This window comes from Metopolophium dirhodum, chromosome 1, assembly GCF_019925205.1.
Source record: "Metopolophium dirhodum isolate CAU chromosome 1, ASM1992520v1, whole genome shotgun sequence".
NCBI lineage: Eukaryota > Metazoa > Arthropoda > Insecta > Hemiptera > Aphididae > Metopolophium > Metopolophium dirhodum.
In genome coordinates this window covers 138,394,969-138,420,743 of record NC_083560.1, presented here as the reverse complement: position 1 = coordinate 138,420,743, position 25,775 = coordinate 138,394,969, and the positions used below count along the sequence as shown (strand labels likewise).

Here is a 25,775-nt window from a genome sequence, read left to right as displayed (position 1 = left end):
AAAAGGCCATTGATGTACTGCAAATTTTTAATGAAGTCACCATCGAAGTCAGTTCAGAAAAAACACTGTCTGTGTCAAAGGTAATTGTTTTAGTTAGTTCTATGTTCCAGACTAAGAAACTTATGTTCATAACATTTCTTTGCCGTATGAAGTAAACCAAATGGCCATTTCTCTAAAAAATCAATTAAAGAAAAGGTTCAGTGAGGAAAATGAAGTAATGGCACAAGCCTCGATTTTAGATCCGAGGTTTAAAAAATATGGCTTAATGAGTGATAACAAATTTAAAAATGCTTTTTCTCTTTTGAGATCACGTTTAGGAAATATTCGCTTACCATCAAATCAAATAGACAATGCTGAACAAACACCTTCCACATCTACATCAACTCCATCTCCATCTCCTTCAGTATCTCTGTTGTGGAAAGTCTATGAAGAAAAAGTAGAACAATTCAAAGCCATTCAGACATCAACAGCATCCGGAATAATAGAATTGGATAGATATATGCAAGAGCCATTATTAGATCGGCATGAGGATCCTTTGAAATGGTGGCATGAACGAAAACATATATATCCTCATCTACACAAATTTGTCATTAAGCGACTCTGTGTGACTGCAACTAGTGTTCCTTGTGAAAGGATATTTTCAGAAGCTGGCCAGATTATAACTTTGAAGAGAAACCGCTTGGATACAAAAAAAGCATCACAACTTATTTTCCTGCATAATAATTTATAAGAAACTTATATATAATCTTAAACTTAAAATTATTAACTTTATAATCTACTTTTATAGATAACTAAATTTGTCTTTAGCATTCTATTAGTATTTAATGTGAGATGTTTTATTAATTAAATAGGTAATAATAATAAGTTAAAAATCTTTTCTAGGTAGAAAAAAGGAATAAATCATTAGAAATAAATCAACAGAAAATCATTATTATTATTATTATGAAAGTAATAGGTATTTACAAAATTTACTTGATCGGTATCCACTATCCAGTGTCCACAATTTAATTTTTCTTAGTGTGTTAGTTTTTAGAGTAGTAACGGGGTGTGGAGTGTGGACTAACTAGTAACTATTAATTTAAGTTCAATCCACATTCCACCGATATATATATAATAACAATTATAATAATATTATATAATATATTATAATAATAAAAATAATATATAATTATAATATTTTATAAATCCGTGGTTCAATACTTCAATGTTTAATTCCAATCAGAAATCTAATATCAGTAATATCTAATATCTATATTATATTTTATTTCTAATATATTATTGTATCTGATTATGAACAGCTGTTTTCAGGATTTCGAATTTTCGTTCTAATCTAGACCGTGTTACGGACAGATACCAGTGATAAAACCTATTTACTGGACAAAGTACCTTACTATCTAGTTCATGACCATTCCGATCCGATCACAGCTAAAGTTCAAAAGACGTTTACCATTCACGAACTATATCATTAAAACAATGAAACCAATTTTTTTTTTGAACTGTGAACTGTTAAGTTACAGGTACTGAAACAGTTCAGAATAGTTCATCAAAGTGAATAGTTCAAATGAACTATTCGTTCACGAACTTAACATCTCTACAGTCAGCGTCTTCGGACGATGTTGGGAGCCGTGGGGCGGCGTATCGTCGTCGAACTGCACGTCGGCACGAGCACGAACATATAATAGTAAGGACTGGCTACTGCTCGACCAGTGTGATTCGCTTATTGTCGCCATTTCAATAATGATCCGCTAGGATCGCTACTGTGCATTCGCCCTATTGCCGCCAATGTAGAAGCGTAATTAGCGTATACAAACAAGTAATACTTCAAATTTACCAACTTCAAATTGTACTGCATGATATAATTAATTATATAATGTTGTATAGTACCTATATTATATTATAAAATTTTAATTATCTTACTTTTTAAGTATTTTCACCGATTAAAAATAAAATAAGAGTTGTTATTATAATTAATAATGATTGAAATTCGGGAACAGGATTATGCAAACATTTTAACGATTATTTCATACTTTCATAAATCATTATATTGAATACATCAGTAGTCAGTAGTCTGGTGCAGTTATTTTGTTAAGGTTAAGTAATAATGATTTATAATATTTATTACACATTTTCATTATAGGTAGGTTCATCTGAAAATAAAGTATTGAAATTACAATTTATTGTACCTACTGCATACTTGTTAAAACTGAATGAAATCAAGAATTAAAAAACAAAACTTTCTTAAATATCAAAAAAGCCGTATTTTTTTAAGTATATAGCAAAATAAAAATATGTTGTACCTAATAATTAGTTGAATATGTAATTTATTAATATCTAAAATAATTTATCCAGATCAGAATACAATTAACTATTTTATTAATGTAGGTATGGGATGATAAAATAAAGGTAGGTATTAATAAATCATAAAATAAAACTAGTAGGTAATAGTTAATTGAAAAAATAAAAAATGTCTACAAAACACAAACTATTGTAATGAAGCATTAATTAATTTTTTTATTTAAAACATTAGGTACTATGTACAAATTAAGTTTACTTAACTTAAATAAGTAATGCCTAACTTCAAGTAAATTTTGAAACCTTTTTTTTTATCATGTTTTCTTTTTTTGTTTCAGCATTACATTTTTGGGAAAATTGCCGCATTCTCATATTAATATAATATCTAATTGCAAAAGCAATTATTTCTTCGGTATGCTGGAAACATGGAAAATAAATAATATTGTTTGTTAATAATTCGGTTAATATTAATTCAAAAACGTCTGCCATTAAACAATACTTTGTAAATAATTGATCAATTTTACAGACAAAATTAAAAAAATGTAAATTTGGTTGAATAAGTCCACCTCTGGAAGTTAAGTTAGTTAGTCGAGCAACAGGTTCAACCGAATTCAAATATGGTTGCTTAATTGCAGCTTAGCAAGTAGTACGTTAGAAATAACGGATTATTTGTTTAGACAAATAACCGGTGACATAATATAAAATGCAGTCTATTACAGGGGATAAATAATAATCATGATCGCTGACTTCTACAGTATCATCCAAACTCCAGTCTTCCTGTTCAATAGCAAAATCCAGTCTATCACGAATAATTTGTAACAATGATTTGTTCTTATTGTCATAACTATTGTAAATTTGTTTGATACTATCAAGAGTAATTAAATTCTGGGAAGGTTTATTGTTTTCTCCAGATTTGAGTGGTTTTAAGACACTGTAAACCGACAACAACTTATATAATTGCAAAAAAGTTATTGTTGCAGGGTTTCATTTGCACCAACTGTCTGCCGAACTGTACCAAAAAAGCGCTGACATTTTTAAATAAAATTATAGATGTAAAACAATAACTATGGACGTTTAACAGTAAATATCATAGTTATACTTCTACACGGTTTTGATTAATTTTTCCCGTAAGTATGTATGCCATATTATAATGTTTGTGTAAGTAATTACAAATTTGCAAAGTGGAGGTTATAGTCACTTTTAACCCATCTGCAGTATTTTTTGTTAGGAAGTGGTTAGGTTTGATCTTTTTATCAAGAACACGTTCCCATTCGTCAAGCCACTTGAGAGTACTTTCTAAAACCTGTAAATAATCAACCAAATTAAAATGAAGTAAATAGGAACAATTTCAAAGCTTTAAAATAAAATTGCCAAAATAACAAATTTTATTTTGCTGAAAAAAGCATAATTAAGAGCATAATTAGCATAGTATTTTTTTTTTTGTCAAAAATATAAAATTATTATTTTAATGAATAAAATGGTAGTAATTAAATACATAAATCTCAAAATATTTAAGCAATTTATTAAGTATTTTATATTTATAATTAAATAATGTGCTATAATAGTTAAATAATAGAGCAAAATATGTTTTTATCTTTGTAAAAGCATGTAAAAACCTGGTGCATAAGTATATAAGCCAGAAGTATGGTTATAATTTTTTCTTACTCATTTTAAATACTTCAAGATGATCCAACTAAACTATTTAAAATTTCACTTATTTGTTCATTCTTATGTCGTATATTTGTTACGTACCCACGTATTAATTAATCATATATTAACTATGTACAGCGCGCCGCACGTTTCTAATAATATTTGACACTATAACTAATAAGGCAATTAGTATAGTATAACATGTGGAGGTCGTTGCAAAATCGTAGAGAAAACAATTAAACTATAGAAGGTGCCGTCACATACGTAGCTTTCCTGGAAAGCCAACACCCATACGCAGGATACGAGTCGACCAGCATACCAAATACGAGACCCGAACTCTGTCTCATGAACCACCCACTCCAAAGGACACAATCATATATATAGAAGCCCAGGACAAGAGCTCTTCAGACGGTTAGGGACATTCAGAGTCAGGTCGTAACACCACTCACAGTTTATATTCTATCTTTATATTATAACATTGTATTTTTGTACTACGTTAATAAACATTCATCATACCTAGTACATCACGTATTCTATCTCTGAGTTGATGTATATATCGACGTCGGTTGGGACGTAACATATTAATGATTTTTGATCATATTGATACATGATATCATATAATATGTAAATATATAAAAACATAAAAATTAAAAATAAACATCATTTTTACTTTATATTTATGAATTACTAGTTGATAGACAAATAATAATTCATTTTTCCAAAACATTGATATAACTATGAATATCTATATTTTTTCATAAAATATAAAATCAATATAGGTAGTCTATTTTTTCAAGTATTTTGTGTTTTCAAAATTTAAAATATTTACTTTATAATCATGACTGTTAGGTGACATTCCTTTATTGAACTGTTTCAGATTTAATGAATCAAACGCTTCATTTATTTTTAAACAAAAATCTTCAGTAGCTGTGGAATCTTTTAATGCAGGACAGTAGGAGCGATAAAACTTAAGACTTTTTGCTATAGCAATTACTGAAAACCTATAAAGAAAACATATATCAACTATTATTGTTATTTTTAATAAGTTATAATTAATAACTATATTTAATATTTAAATCGAGATTATGTCACCTGCACAGCTAGTCGATGTTTAAAGCCCAAGTTGAAGCCTACTAGCCCGAGTAGAAGTCCCTATGCCCGAATTTCAAAGCCCAAATCGAATAAAAATATATGAATAAAAGAGTTTTATGTTTGAAATCTATATTAAACGTTAGGGAGAATTAAACAAATATTAATGAACAATAGTTCAGAGGAAAATATTAGCGACGAATTCAAAACGATAGCTAGGGAAACATTAGATAGAATAATTGAAATAATCGAAAACGAGAATAATTTAGAAATTTACGTAAACAATACTGATAGCGAAATAATTGACAACATAGAAATACATAACTTAGACGAAGAGTTAGACACATTTAACGAAGAAATAATTAACGAACGTATAGAGATCAAACCAATAAGTAGTGATATATTAAATAAAAGTTTAAGATTAATAAACCTAGAGGAGTTTGAAAATAGTCCTACTACTGGCACAATTCGCCAAGGTTTACGAAGTAATAGAAATACTATTCACACCGAATATATACAACCGAAAAGAATAGTCAAAGCTAAGAAAATGACAGGCGGTACCGATATGAAACCGATAAGCGCGTTAGACGCAATAAAATTAATTCCTAACTATTCAGGACAATCCGAAATATATCCATTTTTAAATGCCTGCGAAGTAATTATAAGTACGGTAGACTCAGAACAGCACCCTTTCATGTTAAAAATGATAGCAGCTACTAAACTATCAGACAGAGCTTTTAACGTAATCAGATATAAGGAAATTGTAGAATGGGGCGATATGAAAAAAATATTGTTAGACGCATTCGAAACTCCCTACGGAGCAGCTAACTTACAAATCGAATTAAACATAGTAAAAACAAAACATAATGAAACCATATGCGCGTACAATAATAGAGTAGAAGAAATATATCAGAAACTATGTAACACGGTAGCCATAGACAAAACACCCACCGAAGCAAAAATATTACGTGACAATATTAGGGAACAAGCGTTAGTCAGTTATATAAACGGTTTAAGCGACCAAATAAAATTCGAAGTAAAAACAAAAAATCCTACTACTCTCGAACAAGCAATGCAAATCGCGTTAATTACCGAAAAAAATATTCGTACATACAATGATGTACAAGACATTTTCCGCGCAAATAATACGTATAGCAATAGAAATACGCATCAAAATAGACAATTTAACAATAATAATCAAAACACATCGTACAACTATCGTAGCAACGACAATAACAATAATATAAACAGAAACAATAACTACGGTAGGAATACTAATAGAAACCCAAATCCGAGGAACAACAATTTTAATGTTAGGCGTTGTCATACGTGCAATAGCGAAGGACATTTTTCGTCACAGTGCCGAATGAACAATGTCGCGTATAATAGTAGACCACCCAATCAGAATAATTTCACACGTCCACCGATTAATTATAATGCAAGGAGCGAGTCATGCACTTACTGCAACAAACCGGGACACAATATAGCCGTCTGTTATAAAAAACAGAACGACGAGCGACGTAATAATAATTCGGGAAACGAGCGGACATCTCACGTGACTCCCGGAGCGCGTGCGATTAATCATATATCCGTGGATCCATCCGAGGTTGTTACCCCGTTATATTAACGGAGATAAACAACAATAATCATATAAAATGTAAATCACCCGCCTGTACAGATAGGAAATTAGAATTTCTAGTCGACACAGGGAGTGAAGTAAATATAATAAAAAACCATATTTTAGATAACAATGTAATAGTAGACAAAACACAATCGGTTAACTTAAGGGGAATTAACGACAAAATAATACAAACAATAGGCAAGCTTACCATACCTTTGATAATCCAAAGGCAAGAAATAAATACAGAATTTAATTTAGTTGACGAAAATTTTCCAATAAGGAGAAACGGTATATTAGGAAATAGTTTCTTATCAGAGAATAACGTTGTAGTCAACTTAGCAAATAAAACTCTAACAATCAACGCTAATAAGAATAGGCGCGGGGAGTTACTATTAAAACCGAGATCAGAAACAATTGTATCGATACCTATAGCTGCAAAGGATGTAGAAAATATGGATATTTTAATTCATAAGCAAGAAATAATGGAGGGGGTATTTTGTGGAAATATAATAAATACCGCACAGAACGGTGAAGTAGTAATAAGTATTTTAAATATAACCGAGAAGCCTCAAAACGTTATGTTAAACAATTTAACTAAAATACGATACGATCACGAATTCGAATACAATACGCAGTTAATAATAAATGACGAAAATAAAGGTAGACGCGTTAATGAAATTAGACAATTAATTGGAAGTGATCACATGAATGACGAGCAAAGGCAATCTATCTTAGATATATGTGAGCATTACCAAGATATATTTCATTTAACGGGGGACACGTTAACATATACAGATACGTTAACACATAAAATCAATATACCGGAGAATCAGGAGCCTATATATAAGCGACTGTATCGCATACCACACGCACAAATGGCCGAGATAGATTCCCAAATTAAGCAAATGGAAAAGGACGACATTATTGAACCTTCCTTTTCACCATGGAACGCTCCCTTATTACTAGTTAAAAAGAAACTTGACGCGAGTCAAATACCAAAATTTAGAATAGTCGTATATTTTCGAGCTTTAAATAAAGTAACGATAACCGAGTACCACCCACTTCCCTAATATAACCGAAATATTAGACCAACTAGGGAAATGTAATCTTTTCAGCATTATTGATCTTGCATCGGGTTTTTACCAAGTAAAGTTAGATGAAAAAAGCAAAGAGCTTACAGCATTTTCGACTAACCAAGGCCACTGGCATTTTAAGAAATTGGCAATGGGTCTTAAAACTTCTCCATGTTCCTTCCAACGCTTAATGAACAATGTAATGGCTGGTATAGTGGGGATAAAATGTTTAGTGTATTTAGATGGCATAATAATATACGGAAAAGGTTTACTTGATCATAACGAAAAACTGCGCGACGTATTTGAACGATTACGAAATCATAATTTAAAAATACAACCAGCAAAATGCGAGTTCTTAAAACAGCAGTGTATGTATTTAGGTCATATAATTAGTGAAAACGGCATACAGCCGGATCCCGCAAAGGTCAAATCAGTATTACAGTTCCCAGCACCGACAAACGTAAAAGAAATTAAATCATTTCTGGGACTTTCTGGGTATTATAGGAAGTTTATAAAATCATATAGTTTAATAGCAAAACCAATGACAAACCTATTAAGGAAGGGCGTTACCTTTAACTGGGATACCCCTTGCCAAGAAGCATTTGATAAGTTAAAGAATATCCTTTGTACGGAACCTATACTACAATATCCAGATTTCACAAAACCATTTATTGTTACCACAGACCCGCTAAAAGCTTTAGGCGCCATATTATCCCAAGGGGAAGTGTCACGAGATCTACCTATTGCATATAAGTAGTATATAAATGTATGTCCTGGGACAGTTTTCAATTTTCATATTATATCAATAAAAGATCACAAAGAAAGCAATGTGCAAAAAGATCAGAAAATTGAAATGCAATAATAATAAAAATATTTTTTCACAAAAGTTATGAAATGCAAAAATATTAAAAATATTTTGCGCAAAACTTATTAAATTAATTAATTCAATTCCAAATGCAATATTTCTTAATAATATTTTTTAATAGAATTGTTCTATTTAAAATAAAAATCTAAATGAAAAAAAATGTATTAAAAAGAAATTGATATTTAACGCTCACCCAAATAGGGGACGCGTTATTATTATCTATTTTTCTAATCTTTTTGATTTTGATTTCTAATTAGTGTATTGAGATGGTTTACAAAATCATTTCTATCTATATTTATTTTATAATGTCCCCAAGCTAATGTATCAATACAATTTTCCAAAATAAATCTTTTATCATCATAAACACTTAAAGCTTTTTTGTTTTGTTCTACAGTAAAAATATCATGTTTCTTAGTTCTAAATAAATTTTGTTTAATATATTTTGATTTTTTTGTTAGTAAACAATTTTCAAAATCATTAAAACATATTTTATTTTCTACAACATTTTTTTTAACACCTTTAGCTTTTTTAATTTCTTTTTCAGTATCTAAGATTCGATGTGAATATAATTTAGATCTTAAACCTATAAATTCAGTCATAATTTTTCCATTCAATTCATCTTTGAACTTGCCTAAGACTTTTTTGTTAACTAAAGGTAAACCATAAATATTATCTTTTGGATAATCTGAAGTGTCAAAATGATCTAACATAATTTTCATATCTTGATAAAAATCATTAGTTTTTATTTCTAATATAAGTGAATCTGTATCTGTATATAACAATCTAACTCTATTTCTATATTTTTTCTTTATAATATTATAATAAAATTCATACATTAACATTTTAGATAAATCTAAAATACACATTCCTACATATATTGGTTGTTCGAAAGTTATTTTACATCTTTTCATATGTACTGCAGCTAAATTTTCTGTAAAAATTGTTCTTCGATCAAAATTTGGTTTTGCAATTAATTTTTCTAGTTGGACTGCATTAGAACATAATCTTATATCAACATGATTTCGAACATTCATCATAGTACGTCCATAAACACTGTTGTTCATTAATTTTAAATATTCTTTTTCAAACTCATTCTTAGCTTCTGATCTGAGATTAGTATTAAAATTAATATACACTTTTAACCAAGGAGATTGACTAAATTCTAACACTCTGTGAATTTTCTCTATTTTTAAACCTAAATTAATATATAATTTTAGTGTTTCATAATGTATTATATATTTTTTCTTGTCATACAAAGTTGTTAATAATTTTGGGAGTTTTTTGTCATTCAGGGAAATCTGAATGTAGATCATGAAGATCTTTAGGGTAAGTTAAATCGACTTCTAAAATATAACCTTTACATGATTCATCAGAAATATGCATTACATTAAAATCATTCAGATTATCAACCCATTTGAAATCTCCAGTAGGTAAATATTTACTCATTGCCCACCCATAAAGATTATTTGCATCCAAGTATTCTAAAAATATTGATTCCTCTTTTTTTTTAAATATATCTCCCATGTATTTATTGTTTGTTTTGAATACCTTTGACTACATTGAGATAAACCACCTCTTATTCCATTTTCAAACATCAACAATTGATCGACATCTGTTAATAAATCTAATTTTACTTTTGTCATTCTTAACATACTATTCCACGCAAATCCTGGTGTTGTAAAATACCACATAGGATCTAATTTATAATTTTTTAAAGAAATATCTCTAAAATTTTCTATTATATCTGTTAACAATAAAACATCAATCATATTATATAAACTTGTGAATTCACGCATATTTTGTATATTAAACACTTTCCAAATTTTTTGTGAGTTTTCATATTCCTTTTTAGTTATATTTTTATCAGTGAGAGAACTATAAAATTTTTCAATAGGAGGTAAACATGTTTCATTAAATTTTTCTTTACTATCCATATACTCATAGGGATAAGCTAACTTTCTAGTAACTAAATCTAAATGTTCTTCAGGAAAATATTTACTAAGTTCTTTAAATTTATTTTTTAAATTTAATTTCGAATCATTTCTTAAATTATTTGTTAATTTGTCTAAAGAACTAGGTAAAAATTTGAATGAATCTATAAATCTTAATTCTGTAGATAATTTTATGTCTTTACCATTCCTAGTTACTACACGTGATATCACTTTTGAAAAAGAAATATATTTTTCCTCATTATTTGCGAGCAATTTTATTTTTTCAGTATCGTTCCCAAATTCTTTTATAAATAGATGGGCATCATAACCTGAAAGATTATGAAAAACAATTGGAATAAAACGAGGATTTTGGTAATTAAGATTACATATAGAATGTGCTGCTCCTCTATATTCTCCAGTTAAGTGGTCATGATCCCGAACTTTTCTCATATTTTTATTTTTATTTTCTATTTCGTTTTTAAGTTTATCTTCATACAATTTAAATTTTTTAACATCATCAGTATTTTTATAAGATTCAATATCGTCTTTAATTATTTTAAGTTTATCTTCATACAATTTAAATTTTTTAACATCATCAGTATTTTTATAATAATCAATAGTGTCTTTAATTATTTTAAGTTTATCTTCGTACAATTTAACCGTTTGAGGACAAAGAACTTGTTTTATAAGGTTTTTTATTTTACTTTTTTGTTTCAAAATAAATTTGTTAAATTTACAATATTTTATAATATTTAATAATTTATAATATTCAATAACGTCTTTAATTATTTTAAGTTTATCTTCATACAATTTAAATTTTTTAACATCATCAGTATTTTTATAATATTCAATAGTGTCTTTAATTATTTTAAATTTTTTCTCTAACATTGGAGGTAAATCTGATAAATATCTTTCACAAATATGACATTTATTAGATTTATTATAATTATTTAATTGTTCTACATTCAATGATTTCATAGGAACTATTTTATCATATATTTCAGAAATAAGTATTTCTTCATTTTTCATACATTCATAAAATTCTTTAGCTACGTTTGGACCAGAATATTTTACAGGTGGTTTATAATCACCATTACTATATTTAATATAATAACAAAAATTATTAGGTATATGTTTCTGATAACATTTTGTAAAAGACTCTGTATCATTTGGTTGACAAGTATATATTGGTTGAAGTGTACATTCAAAGTCAGCATAAATCACAAAAGGGACTCTTAATGAATGATTATAATTTTCAAATTCTAAAGTTTTATTATAGGGTTCTGGTAGAATTATTTTAGCTGCTTTATTATTAGTACAATAATGTTTATGTTCATTTAACATATTTTCTGTACCAAAACTATTTAAACACATTTTACAGTAAAATCTTTTTTTAGTATTTTTAGTGTTTTGTCTTCCTACTAGTTTCCCTAAATCTTTAATCCAACAATAATGTCCTTTATTATCCTTATCATCCACTGTCAAATATAATAAATCTATATGATTAGTTTTTTCGATTTCATTCATTTCTAAAGGTACAATTACTTTGTTATCTAAACAAAACATATTAATAGAAATATCTTTTGTTCTTTTAACAAATTTCGGAACGTCTGTGATTTTTACTGGAAATTCAATATCTTTAAATTCTTTATCAAATTCATGTTCCCATTTTTTATATTTAGTTACTCTTTCTCCATGTTCTTCAACAGGATGTAAGGCAGAGAGTATTGCCCAAAGAAAACATTTATCATCTTTATTTTTAACATTTATAATAGCTTTTTTATTTCCAATGTTTTTAGGTAATGGAATATATGAAGAACCCTTAAAAGGAACATATTTATTTATATTTATTCCCAAACTTAAAATTTCATGAAGTCTCCATTGAGATTTTTTCATTATAAAATCTTCTTCTTCTTTTACAATTTTAATTTTTGTATTTGTATAAAAATCATTTAAGTTAGAATTTTTTGTTAAAATTTTATTTGGTGTTTTAAAACTTTTTTCCTCGTATTCCATATTTTCTTTATTAGTACCTCTCTTATATATAGCATACAACCAAATATTTACTTTTAAATTTGTTTGTTTTATTTTTTTTATTTTTAATTCTTGTTTAAGTCGTCCTATTACTGGATTATCTAAACGATTTAAAAATGTTTGTATATCTTTAATACCCATATTATTTTTAATAATATAAGTTCTTAATCTACTTTGAAATGCTGTTTCTTTAGTTTTTAAAACAGGTCTAATCGTGTTGTTATTTTCAAACATTTCTGCATTAAAATTGAAAACTCTATGTGGTTTAGGTATAATCTCTCTTGATATTCTTGCTCTTATACCATTATTTTGATGACGAATAGACTGTAAATGTTTAGACCAACTGTTGTATTTAACTGTTAGCTTACAAATATCACAAGTTTTATCTGTTTTTGGTATTCTCTCTTGTTTTGTTCTTACATTTTTTGTTGTTGTACCTCTGTATGTTCCTCTAAATCGAGGTATAATTGTTTGATCTGGATCATTGTTTTGATGACGAATAGATTTCAAATGTCTAGACCAATTTTTGTAACTAACTGTTAAGTTACATTTTTCACAAGTTTTGTTAACCATTTTATTATTGTTAACATTTCTTTTAACTAAAGGTTCAATTTTATTTATATATTCCATTTATTATATAGAATATTATTTTTTTTACATTCAATATTTTAATAAAAATAATTTTTATTAAAAATAACATTTAAATAATATTAAGATCCCATACTAAATTCACATATTTTAATATTTCCTAAATCTTGAATAAACTTAATATCATTTAGAAAAAGGTGAGTATAATCACCTGTTGTAATAATTTGCTCATTAGCTATTTTACAAAGTTCTAACCAAGTTGGTGAATGTAATAGTTTAGAAACATAAGGCTTTCCATTTCCAAAATCAACATCTCCTTGACTAATAATGAAAATATTTCCATCAATTGGAATTTTATTTAGATTATATTTAACATTCTCAGAATTTTCATAGTATTCAAAAGCACAAAATTTCACATAACATTTATTTTTTGTTATACTTCTTTTTATATTATTTCGCATTAATTTCAAATAATTAAAATTTTTTAGTCTATATTGATTAATTGATATACCCTTGTATGTTTTATTAAATCTAAAAGGTAAAACTGTTTAATCTATATCATTTTTTTGATGATTATAAGATTTTAAATGAGTAGACCAACTGCTGTATTTAACTGTTAAATTACATTTATCACAAGTTTTAGCAGGATATATTTTTTTATTATTGTTATCATTTTCTTTAACTAAAGATTCAATTTTATTTAATACATCCATTTTATTATTGTTATCATTTTCTTTAACTAAAGATTCAATTTTATTTAATACATCCATTTTATTATTAATATCAATTTCTTTAACTAAAGGTTCAATTTTATTTAATCCATCCATTCTTTATTATACAAAATATTATTTTTTTTTTACATTCAATTTTTTAATAGAATAATTTCTATTAAAAAATATCATTTAAAATTTTGTTTCTTGTAACTCTTGGTTATAAAAACTCCCTATAATCTCTTCATTGTTTAAATCTATAATTTTATAAGTAATAGGATTTGTGTATAAAATTTCATTAACTATAAATATTTCTTTTGTCCAATTATTACTATATTTATTACCAAATGTTTTTTTAGAAGCTGTTATTCTTACTCTATCACCTACACTAAATTTAATTTTTGGTTTAGGTTTGTTTTTTGTAGAAAATAATTTATGAAAAACATCATCTTCGTTAGATTTATTTACTTCACAAGGTCTCATACCAATAGATCGATGTATGTCTTTGAAATTATATTCATATATTAAACTTTTTAAAATTTTAATCCATTTTTTAGAATTTGTAACTTCAAAATGTAATCTCATTTTACTGTTTAATGTTCTGTTAAATCTTTCAATAATTGACGATTTTTCTTCATTTTGGGTGTGATACATTTTAATTCCATATTCTTGCAAAACTTTTTTAAAATGTTTATTTTCAAATTCCAAACCTTTATCTGCGTGGAGTAATTTTGGTGCTTGATGATTTTGTGATATAGCTTGTTTTATTATTTTTTGAAATGTTTCTGAAACATTAATTCCATCTTTCTTTTTGAGTTCTAAAGCCCAAGAAAATTTTGAAAACGTATCTATAACAGTTATTATATAAGAATAACCCTCATTTTCATCAGAATAATTTCTCATTATAACTAAATGAGCAGCCCATAAATCATCAATACCTTTAGTAATTATTCTTCGTTTAGGAAATTTTTTTCTAACTGGTTTATGAAGTTCTTTAGCTAATATCATTTTATCTGTGTCATTTAATTTTTTATTGGAAATATTATGTCCAATTGTAGGATTTTTTATAAATTTACTTTTATTTGTGTTACATTTAAAACATATTGATGAAATTCTCCATCTACCATTAACTGTTTGAATTTTATTTGCATTAATATTTTTTGTTTGAATTTTACATTTAAGACAATATATAGTTTCGTTCATTTTTTATATTTATATTGAAAAAAATTTTTTAAATAGAAAATTTTTAAAAAAATTATTGAAAATAAAAAAATTTATATTTTCTAATATAAATAAGAAATGGAAATGGAAAACTTTAAAGATGCTTTAAATAAAATGAACAATGGATATACATTTATAAAATTTAATGATTTGGAACAAGGAAAACCATACAAAGTAAATAAGTTCATAATGATTGATATAAAGTTTGGAAAAAGAATAAGTGTTGTATTAAACGATGAATATATGTTAAATTTACCAGAAAGATATACAAAAGAATTTACAGAAAACAAAATAACATGGTATAATACATGTTCGGAAACAAAATTGAATCTTATTTATAATTGTGAAAAAATTTTAAAGAATGGGAAAACAAGACATGATTTTGATTTTAAATAAAAAAATAAATTTACTTTTATAAATGGTATTTATAAAAGTTAAAAAGGGTTGTATTCATTTAAACAAACCTATTCACAATAATGATAGTGATCATTTTTTAGGTCTCTATTCATTAGTTTTGAAAGGCAACAATTTTATTAATATTGAATCAGAGTGTTGTATAACAATTAAACAGAATATAATAGATATAAAAACAGGTAGATATAGTATTGAACAATTGAACAAAGAAATAGAACCACTTATTATATCATTCTCTGATGAAACTAATAGAATTACAATTAAATCTCCTTGTTATTATAATTTAGATGAAAAATTAAAAAAAAAATTTAGGTTTCGAAAACAGTGAATTTGATTTTTCAATGGTTAGTAGTAAACCAATAATTTATCATCCTAATTCTAATGAAAATTATATAAATATAGAACAAGATTGTAGATTTAGATTAGGTAGAAATGGTGAAATACCAATGGACACAATTTTTAAAGGAATATACACAATAAATGAAATTGAAAATTTAATGAATTGTTACGATTTTCCTAAAATAACTCTTGAATTAATTGATGGTTTTATAAATATTTCAGCCTCAATCGGTCTATGTTTTGATGAATATTTATCAAAATGTTTAGGTATTGATTATATTGGAGATTTTATAACAAATGCAATCCCTATAAATAAAAGATGGCCTGCTTCATTCGAAGTAGCACCAGATATTTTTTATAAAATAATAGGTACAAAGAAAGTAATGATTTATACACAAGGTTTTATAAAAAATATTAAAGGTATTATTTCTACTAAAAATAGTAAAACTGAATTAAAAGGAAATTATTCAATTGAGCATTTAAATATCTTATTCAATTTGATTATGAAGTTGGAAAATAATGGTGATTACATTAAAATAACAACAAAAGATTATTTTTCATTTGATAAAGATTTAAATTTAAGTTTAGGAGGGATTGATACAATATATACACATTATGGAGAAAATTCATCATTAAATAATAACAACAAAATATTAGAAGTACATTGTAATATAATTGAAGAATCTATTACACATGATATTGATGAGCTATCTCATTATGATGAAGTTTTATTTTTATTTCAATATAATTCTAATAGTGTTTTGATTAAACCTCATAAAATGATATATAGACCAGTGAGTAAAAATCGGTTTCAAAAAATAGAAATTTATATTTTAGATTTGAAAGGTAATATTGTTAATTTTGATGAAGAATTTATTGGTGTTCTTGATCTAATAAAAAAAAAATAAATATGAAAAGTTAATATGAAAAAATAAAGTATGGAACGATCTTTTTTATAAAACTTCCTCAACTATTCCTCTTTCAATATCAAACGTATACACTGCACTAGAAATTAAACAAACATAACAAATTGTGTTCTCAGGTAAATTTTTACTGAAATCTACGTTTAAAATTAGTGTACAGTTGGTGACCGCAATTTGACTTTGGTGTCTACTCATGTTAACAACAAAAAATGGTCTCTTTTTAAACATTTGTTTATCTAAATACATTAATGGATTTTCTTCATGTGATTTATAATAGGTTTTTTTATAACTCATATGATCTTCATATGCTTGACAAATTTTCAAATCATTAAAATCAAGATTTTGCAATTCATTAGGATATTTTTTTCCATTAACTTTAAAAGAATAATTTACAACATTACAATCATCAAAAAAAGCAGCATTACTTTCTTGATTGTCTAGTTTATTTTTTTGAAAATAAACAACACCAAAAAATGGATGTTTATTATTTCGATAATTAGATGATAAATCGTATCTTATATTTTTTTCCAGTAAGATTTCTGATTTCAATACATTGCCATTTTTTAAAATCTAAAATAAACGGTTTCTTAATTAATTCATCAACTATTTGAATTTTTGTTATTTCATCATATTCTATATTTTGCATTTGAACTTTTAATTCTAAAATATTAACTTTACCACGTTTTGCTTTAACATTTTTTGACTCTGCTGTAGCTTCAGTGTTTGTTTCTAGAATCAATGCATCATCATCAGTATTTCTTGTAAAAATTATTTCAAATCTAGCATTGTAAATTTGTTTTATATCTTTCATTGACCCTAAACCTAAGTGTGATAAAGGAATGATGAGCTCAACACTTCCTCCTCCTTCAGATGTAGATTGAAATCCTGAATTTTGTGTAGGACCATTTCCATCAACAGCATAACTCATATAACCTTTTACTGTACTTAGTCTTCCACAGTGTTGTAAAGTATTTGAGTAAAAGTATTTGAGTAAAAGTATTCAAATACTTTTTTCCGTATTGAATACTTTTTAAAATACTTTTATTTTTGAAGTATTCGAACGGTATTTTAAATACATTTTTTCACTATTGAATACTATTTTATCGAATACTTTTTTTATTTCTTCAATTTTTTATTCATTGACAAATAATAATAATGTCATTATAATATAATATATATTTATCATTTATGAACAATTCTATATCGGTTTTAGTTTTCGTCTATTAATAGCTGAACTAAATATTAGTTACTCCGAAAAACCGTCTGTTTATCGTCGACACTCGACGAGGATCGCAACGGTACGTTTTCGGTACCTACCAATATAATATTATATTATTATCGCGAAATATAATACGAACATTAGTCATTAGGTATGTCGTACACGTACGGTGTCGGGTGTGTGCGGAGACAACATAATATTATGTTATGCAGGTACGACGTAGGTACTTTTAATTATAAGCTATAAATATAATATTATATAACATATACATTGATATTGATTCTGCTATACAAAAATATTATTACTTATTAGTACTATACCTAATTACTGAGTAAATGGTTGTCAATTTATTATATTTATCGTTTATCGTCGACTGTACGGAATATCCGAATATAACTATTGCCTATTGGCTATTAATATAGCACCATATTAATATGGGGAACATGGTACTATCACTATTATCTTATTTTCATAATTTTATTAGAAAATAATATTATTATTGTGTCTACGAACTACGAATAACAAATTTCCAATTGGTCATTAGCGCACAATCAGTTATACACTTTTACAATATTGCATGTGGAACCCGACGCTGTTTTACACTAGGTATTGTAATATTTATTACTTGAGTTCTTATTAATTGTATTGTGTTCTCTGTTGTCTGCATGACGTTCCTACAGATTATTAACAATTTTATTGCATTAACCGTATACGGTATACTCTTGTTTTCATTATTAAAAATTTTTTAAATTGTTATACAATGAGTGATTGTGATTCTCCAACCCAAGTAGATCAAGTTGATCAGGTTGCAGATTCAGAAGAACCTATTTTACCTTGGCCAAATTATCAAAAATATTTTAAAGTTTTAAGAGTTATTGAGGATAATTTTTTTTATAAGAAGCTGGAAGTGAAGTGCTTAAGTTGTGTCGGTACGAAGTGTTACAAGGTGGATTCACGTTCAAACTCAAATATAAGAAAACATTTAAGCGTAAGTACAATGTTAATTTCATACCTGCCTATGACAGTTGACCTATCAAAAGTCTTGTGTGTTAAATTAATTTTAAATACCACACAAATACATAATATAATACAAAAGTACATAAAAAACAGTGGCACATGGCTTTTTAAAAGTTAAATTTCAACTGCTTAAGATGTATCATAGATCTCATTATTCTATATTATGTATTCTCCTGGGCACCACACGAGTCATCTCAGTGTATATTAAATAAAATAAAATAAATAACCCAACCCTATCCCTCAAAAATAAATTCTAGTTGCGCCACTGATCAAAAAATGTAAATTATTTATCAAAACTTAAAAGGTTATATTATTTAATTTTATTCAGAAACAACATCCAACTATATTAAAGAAAATAGATCACATTGATAATGCTGCGAATAAAAACACTACAAAGAGATGCAATGATGGATCATTGAAGCATAACGCTGGTAGTTCTTTACAACAATCGGATAAAAATAACCAATTAAAACAACCAGTTTTAGAAGATTTTTTGAACAACAAAAAATTAACTAGTCAAAGTAAGAATGTGTATTGTTTATTTTTATTTTTTGTCTTATTAAATAGTTTTAAGTTACAGCATTAACAAAAGTAGTTGATATCTACATGACTACATGATTTACAATGTGCATGATATAGATATTGAGATATTTAAATATTGTGAATTAGGTATGTAACTAATGATTTTGATTGCAGGTACTTTAGATCAACTATTGCAAAAATTTATTGTTAGTGCTAATGTACCCTTCAGAATAATAGAAAATCCTGTTTTGAAAGAAATAATTCGTAGAGGTTTCCCAAACAAAAAAATTATGTCTCGACCTACACTAATGAAAACAATTGAAAATGATTTTCAAGAATTATCATTAAAAATGAAATTTGAGATGTCCAAATGTGCCCATATTGCTACGACTGCGGACGGCTGGTCGATTTTTAAAAAGTAATTTTTATTATTTAGTATAATAATTATTATACAATCATGTTCATTGTACATAGCTAGATACCAATTAGTTTAATATTATATTTTGTTAGATCATACATTGGGATAACGGTCACGTGGATTAATGAGGATTTATCGAGAAGTACTCGTCTTTTAGCATTGAGACGACTAGAAGGTTCACACACATATGATATTTTAGCCAAAGCTATGGATGCAGTTTATACCGAGTTCGAAATTTCAGATAAATTATCCTACTGTACTACGGACAATGGCTCAAATTTTGTAAAATGTTTCAAGTAAGTTTTCATTATGAATTTGTATTGATTGCTCATTAAATTTGTTTGTAATAAATTCCATTTAGTTAACCATCTAATTAACCCTGTTTTAAACCCTATAATTTTTTAGAACATTTGGTCATATATTTGATGATGAAAATACTGATACATTGCTAGTGAACGATGCGTTTGATGATGATTTAGAAGAAATTGATGCAATCGACTTGAACATTCTAAATGATAAAGATGACCATGATTTGCAATATGTATTACCAAAACACCATCGATGTTGTGCACACACAATAAATTTAATAGCAACAATGGTATTTAAACATTTATTTAGATAACCTAATATAGTTAAATTATAAAATATAAAATTTGGTACCCTTATTTAATTTTGCCAAATAAAATACAAAATAATTTTATAAATAATGCAAAATAAAATTATTTATTTGTTTAACTTGTTTTTTTTAGGACTCTAAAAAAGCTTTGTCTAATCCTGCATACAAAAAACAGTCAAGAAGCACTTTCGCTAAGTCTACCGCTTTATGGAACAAACAAGGTCGCTCAACTAAGTCAGCTGATTTAGTTAAACAAAATCTTGGCGTTTATTTAATTACACCAAACGAGACTCGTTGGAATTCACTGTATGACGCAGTGGTGTTGCTTAATAAATTAATTAGAAATAATGAGACTAAGTTTAGAATAATAATGGACGAATTGTCTATTGGCAGGTAAATTTTAAATCTTAAAAATATACTAATTATTTTATCTATATTTTTTATAAATAATATTTTCAGATTTAATAGAAGCGATATTGATTTCATGTGTCAATATCAAAAAATTATGGGGCCAATTTCAATAAGCTTGGATTTACTCCAGGGTGATACTAACATGTATTTTGGTCATCTCCTACCTACAATTGAAGAATTAATTTATAAATATGAATTAATGACAAATGATGTAACAGTTTCTAATTATATGAAACCTTTGGTGAATGCCATACTTAATGGTATGTAATAATTAATATTTTTTAAATACATTAATCTTATTTAGCCAAGTACTTGCACATTTAATTTCTTTTCATTTTAGCTGTTTTTGGTTTATTTTATTGGTAAATACTATTTACTAAATAGTAAATATTTAGTATCTCTTAGTTCTTACAGTCTTACTGATGTATGATGTAAAATGTTAATTAACTGATCTATTCTTTATATTTATATTTCTGCGTAGTACCTACATTAATATACTCTTGAGTCTTGAGCTAAAATAAACAAACTTCATTAATAATAATTTTTGTTTTTAGGTATAAAAACAAGATTTGCCGATTATTTGATAGACAAATTTTTAATTGTTGCTGCAGTCTGTCACCCACTATTTAAAACAGCATGGATTAAAAATGATACAAAAAAACAATTGGCCTCAGAATATTTCAAAAATGCATGTTATGAGTTAGACGAGTTACATACCAATGATAATGACAATGATGATGTAGAAGATAACCAAATGACTGATAATTTATCTAGCTTTTTTACATGGTCACAAAATTCCCGAGAAGAAAAATCAACAGTTAGTGATGAAATCGATAGATTTTTGGGCACATCTCCAACAAAGACATTAGAATGTTTGCATAATTTACCCACTATCAAAAGAGTAAGTTGAAAACTTCTTATACTATTAGTAATAATATTACAAAAACATTTGTACTTTGTTTTCAGGTATTTGTGAAGTACAACACTCCACTACCTAGCAGTGCGTCAGTAGAGAGAGTGTTTAGTGTTGGTGGTGCAACAATAACAAAAAAAAGAACAAACATGACTGATAAGCATTTTGAAGAAATAATGTTTTTAAAATGCAACACTCAATTGTTCGATTAATATAATACCTATATTATGAATGATTCAGAATTAAATTGATTTTTTTGTTTTGTATTTGAAAATTATTTCAAATACTTCTAAAAAGTATTTGAGTAATACTCAAATACTATACAATAGATAGTATTTGGGTGGTATTTTAAATACTTTATTTTATAAGTATTTGAGTAATTACTCAAATACTTTTTAAAAGTATTTTTTACAACACTGGTCTTCCAGTATTCTCACTTTCATCTATAATTTTATTATTTAATTTAATTGTAATTTTTTGAAACGAAAATGCTCCACTATTATCAGATAACATAACATTAGATTTTGCTGGATATTTAGTACCATCTTCTTGTACATATTCAAGTAATAAATAAAGTTTTGAATTTTTAACATTCAGAAATTTATCTTTACCATCTACTATAACTATTGTATTTCGGTTAGGTTTATTTAATTCTGTTGTGATTTGAGGTATATAACTTTCATATTGGCTATTTATTATATAATTATCATATTTATTTAAAATATTATCCATTTCTTATTTATATTACCAAATATATATATTTTTTTAAATAAATGGATAAAGTAAAAGTAAAATTTTTTATTGAAGATGAAAATAAAAAAAAATCTTTATTTGAATTACCTTCACGTGTTTTAATTATAGGACCATCTGGTTGTGGTAAAACAACCTTGTTGTATAATCTGATTATAAATTATTGGATTCCTTATTTAAATCTATATAATTTTACAAAAAATATTGAGCAACCAGTCTATAAAAAAATAAAAAAAATATTTGATGATATAACTTCTATAAACACACATTTTTCTAATGATGAAATAATATCTGTAGATGATTGTGAACCAAATAGTTTAGTAATTTTTGATGATTTTCTAAAAGAAAAACAAGACATGATAATTGAATATTTTATAAGATCAAGATCAAAGAATATTAGTGTTATTTATTTAACACAAAGTTATACTTCAGTAGATATAAAAACAATAAGAAATAATTTGAATGTTTTAATTGTTTTTAATCAATCAAATTATTATATTGAAAAAATATGGTCCGATTTGATTAGTGAAGATGTACCTTTAGAAAAATTTAAAGAAATTAATAGAACTTATTGTAAAAAATATGATAAAAAAAGTAAAATAAAAACATATGGTTTCATAACAATAGACTTGATAAAAAATTTTATCTATGACAATAAAGGTAATAAGATTTTATATATCGATGAATGATTATGTTTTAATTTAATTTTGTATAATAAATGGATATCAAACAAATTCAAAAAGAATTAAAAAAAAAAATTTAAAAAAATGTTACATTTGAAGATCAAACACAAAACAATTCCAAGGTAGGAAATAATTTAAAAAACACATCAGATGTAAAGATTCAGACAATAATTAATAAGAAAAAAAAATTACAAAATAGGTTTAATGATGTATTATTAAAACCTAATGAAAAAGAGACTGTTATTATAAAAAAAGATGATGAAGGTGGAGATGAAGATAATATTAAAAAAGAAAAAAAACAATTAAAATCTACAGATGTAAATAAAATAATTAATCTTAAAAAAGATTTACAGGGTAGATTTAGAAATACAGTTGTAAAACAAAAACATGTAATTGAAGAACAACAAAAAAAGTTTGGACCAATAATAAACGCATTAACAAATGTTAATACAACAATGAATGCAGTTAAAGATGTTGCTATTAAAACTGAAGGAGACATTCAAAAATTAAATGAACCCTATTATTATATCAACCTAGAAATCCAGAATTAAAAAGATTAACAAGTTCAGAAGAGACTTTTGGAACTCCAAAATATTCTAGTCAAAAATCAACAAGTAATTCTCCATTACCTAAAAATGTTATAAACTTAGGTGCTATTTCGACAAGATATTTACCAACTGTAAAAGATACTAATTCTTTTGGAATATATTATAATAAAGAAGATGATATTCATATGATTGGAAAAGATAAAATAAATTTTGAAAATGATAATATAATTTTAAATGGAAAAACATATACAGGAACTCTAGGTTTGTGGAGATTATTAACTCATGTAGATACTACCAATCCGAAATTTTATACAGATGATGATTTTAATATTTATAAAAATATATTAATTGAAACTAATTCTATATATCAAAACAATGATCCTTCAACGAAAAGAGCTAAATCAAGTCGTGGTGAAAAATATAATGATATGAATAAAAACATTTGGAGAGAAATGAATGAAATTAAAACGAATGAAAATAATGAAGAAACTATGGATAATAAAAAGAAAGAAAATACTGATAATAAAAAAAATAATAAAAAAATTAATAAAAAGAAAGAAAATAATGAAGATAATGAAATTAATGAAAAGAAAGAAAATAATGAAATGTTAGCTGAAGATAATCAAATAGGGGAGGGTTTAAAGAAATACACAGAAAATCGTATTGAATATCGTTATATTAGTAATGTAAACCAAGTTATAGATAATTTACAGTTTATTTCTGCAGAGGAAAGAGCTGGAAATAATAATTTTAAAAACGAAAAACTTGGTATTCTTCATTTGTTTAAAATAATTATGGAAAACCATATTGATACTCCTGAAGGTATTGAATATTTACTAAAATATGTAACTTGTTTACCAAAGGAAGTGAAAATATCAAAAGAAAAAATAATTAAACGTATACATTATATATCAATTGAAGAAAGTACAGGAAATAATATTTACCATGATGAAAAACTTGATATTCTTAATATTTGTATTAGAGAAATGGAAAAATTAATTGATATACCTATTATTGGTGCAGATTATTTATCATCATATGTTTCATGTTTACCAAAGAAAATTATTACAGGTTCAGGAATTGTTAATTTTCTTTTGAATTGTTCAAGTTTACCTCAAATACATTGGCCTGGTTATAATTATTTAGGACCGGGAACAAAGTTAGAAAAAAATAAAAAACCTATAAACAAATTAGATGAAGCTGCGAGAGAACATGATTATTTTTATAAAGATAATAAAGATACTAAAACAAGACATATTGCTGATAAAATTTTAGAACAAAAAGCAATGGAAAGATTTTATGATCCTCATAGTTCTATAGGTGAAAAAACTGCAGCCATTTTTACAGCAAATGTAATGAATGTTAAAGACGATTTGGAATGAATTTAATTTAATTTATTTTTTTTTGTATTATAAAATGAATCTAAATTTAAATAAAAAACAATTTAATAAAATATTGGAAGCTCATAAAAATAATAAAGATGTATCAATTCTAATTGAAAATAATCAAATTGATATTGGAAAAAATAAATTTATTCTTGAGCCAGAACAAATAAGAAAATTAAAAAACGCTAAAAAAAATAATACCAGATCAAGATTAGAACTTAAACATGTTCAAATTAAAAAAGGTGGATTTTTACCAATAGCTATTGCTGTGATTGAAGGCGTAAGTGCTTTGGCTGCAGGTGCAAGTGCAGTTTATACAGCAATAACTGATGCTAAACATAAAAAAAAATTGGAAGAAGAAACAATTCGACATAATAAAGAGATGGAAAAAATTAGATCACAAGGTTCTGGTTTGAAAAAAAAAAAAAAAAATATTGAAAAAAAAATTAAAAAAATGAATAAATTTGAAATAAAAACATTTAGAAATAATATTGAAAAATTTGAAGGTATTTATACACGGTTTTGGATTAAAGAAAATAATAT

The 25,775-nt window shown here is 26.0% G+C and overlaps 3 protein-coding genes across 4 annotated transcripts; 2 read left to right on the top strand and 1 right to left on the bottom strand.

Annotated features, from left to right (window-relative positions):
- Nucleotides 1-2,577: 2,577 nt before the first annotated feature.
- LOC132932711 (uncharacterized) lies at nucleotides 2,578-4,798 on the bottom strand. Its single transcript, XM_060999077.1, is given in 3 exon segments — nucleotides 2,578-3,240; nucleotides 3,491-3,595; nucleotides 4,772-4,798. Coding segments are annotated over 3 exon segments (795 nt in total).
- Nucleotides 4,799-18,627: 13,829 nt separating this feature from the next.
- LOC132932710 (uncharacterized) lies at nucleotides 18,628-19,769 on the top strand. The gene is made up of 4 exons (XM_060999076.1): nucleotides 18,628-18,957; nucleotides 19,315-19,507; nucleotides 19,683-19,714; nucleotides 19,764-19,769. The coding sequence occupies exons 1-4, from the start codon at nucleotides 18,730-18,732 to the stop codon at nucleotides 19,767-19,769; spliced, it is 459 nt and encodes a 152-aa protein (XP_060855059.1). The 5' UTR covers nucleotides 18,628-18,729.
- Nucleotides 19,735-22,262, top strand: LOC132935644 (uncharacterized). 2 transcript variants are annotated; one of them, XM_061002241.1, is made up of 7 exons: nucleotides 19,735-19,926; nucleotides 20,019-20,222; nucleotides 20,332-20,467; nucleotides 20,676-20,935; nucleotides 21,002-21,213; nucleotides 21,508-21,854; nucleotides 21,920-22,262. In XM_061002241.1, the coding sequence occupies exons 1-7, from the start codon at nucleotides 19,799-19,801 to the stop codon at nucleotides 22,076-22,078; spliced, it is 1,446 nt and encodes a 481-aa protein (XP_060858224.1). In that variant the 5' UTR covers nucleotides 19,735-19,798; the 3' UTR covers nucleotides 22,079-22,262. The 2 variants fall into 2 exon arrangements, with proteins under 2 accessions (XP_060858224.1, XP_060858223.1); XM_061002240.1 differs by having other exon boundaries at nucleotides 20,332-20,524.
- The last annotated feature ends 3,513 nt before the right edge of the window (nucleotides 22,263-25,775 follow it).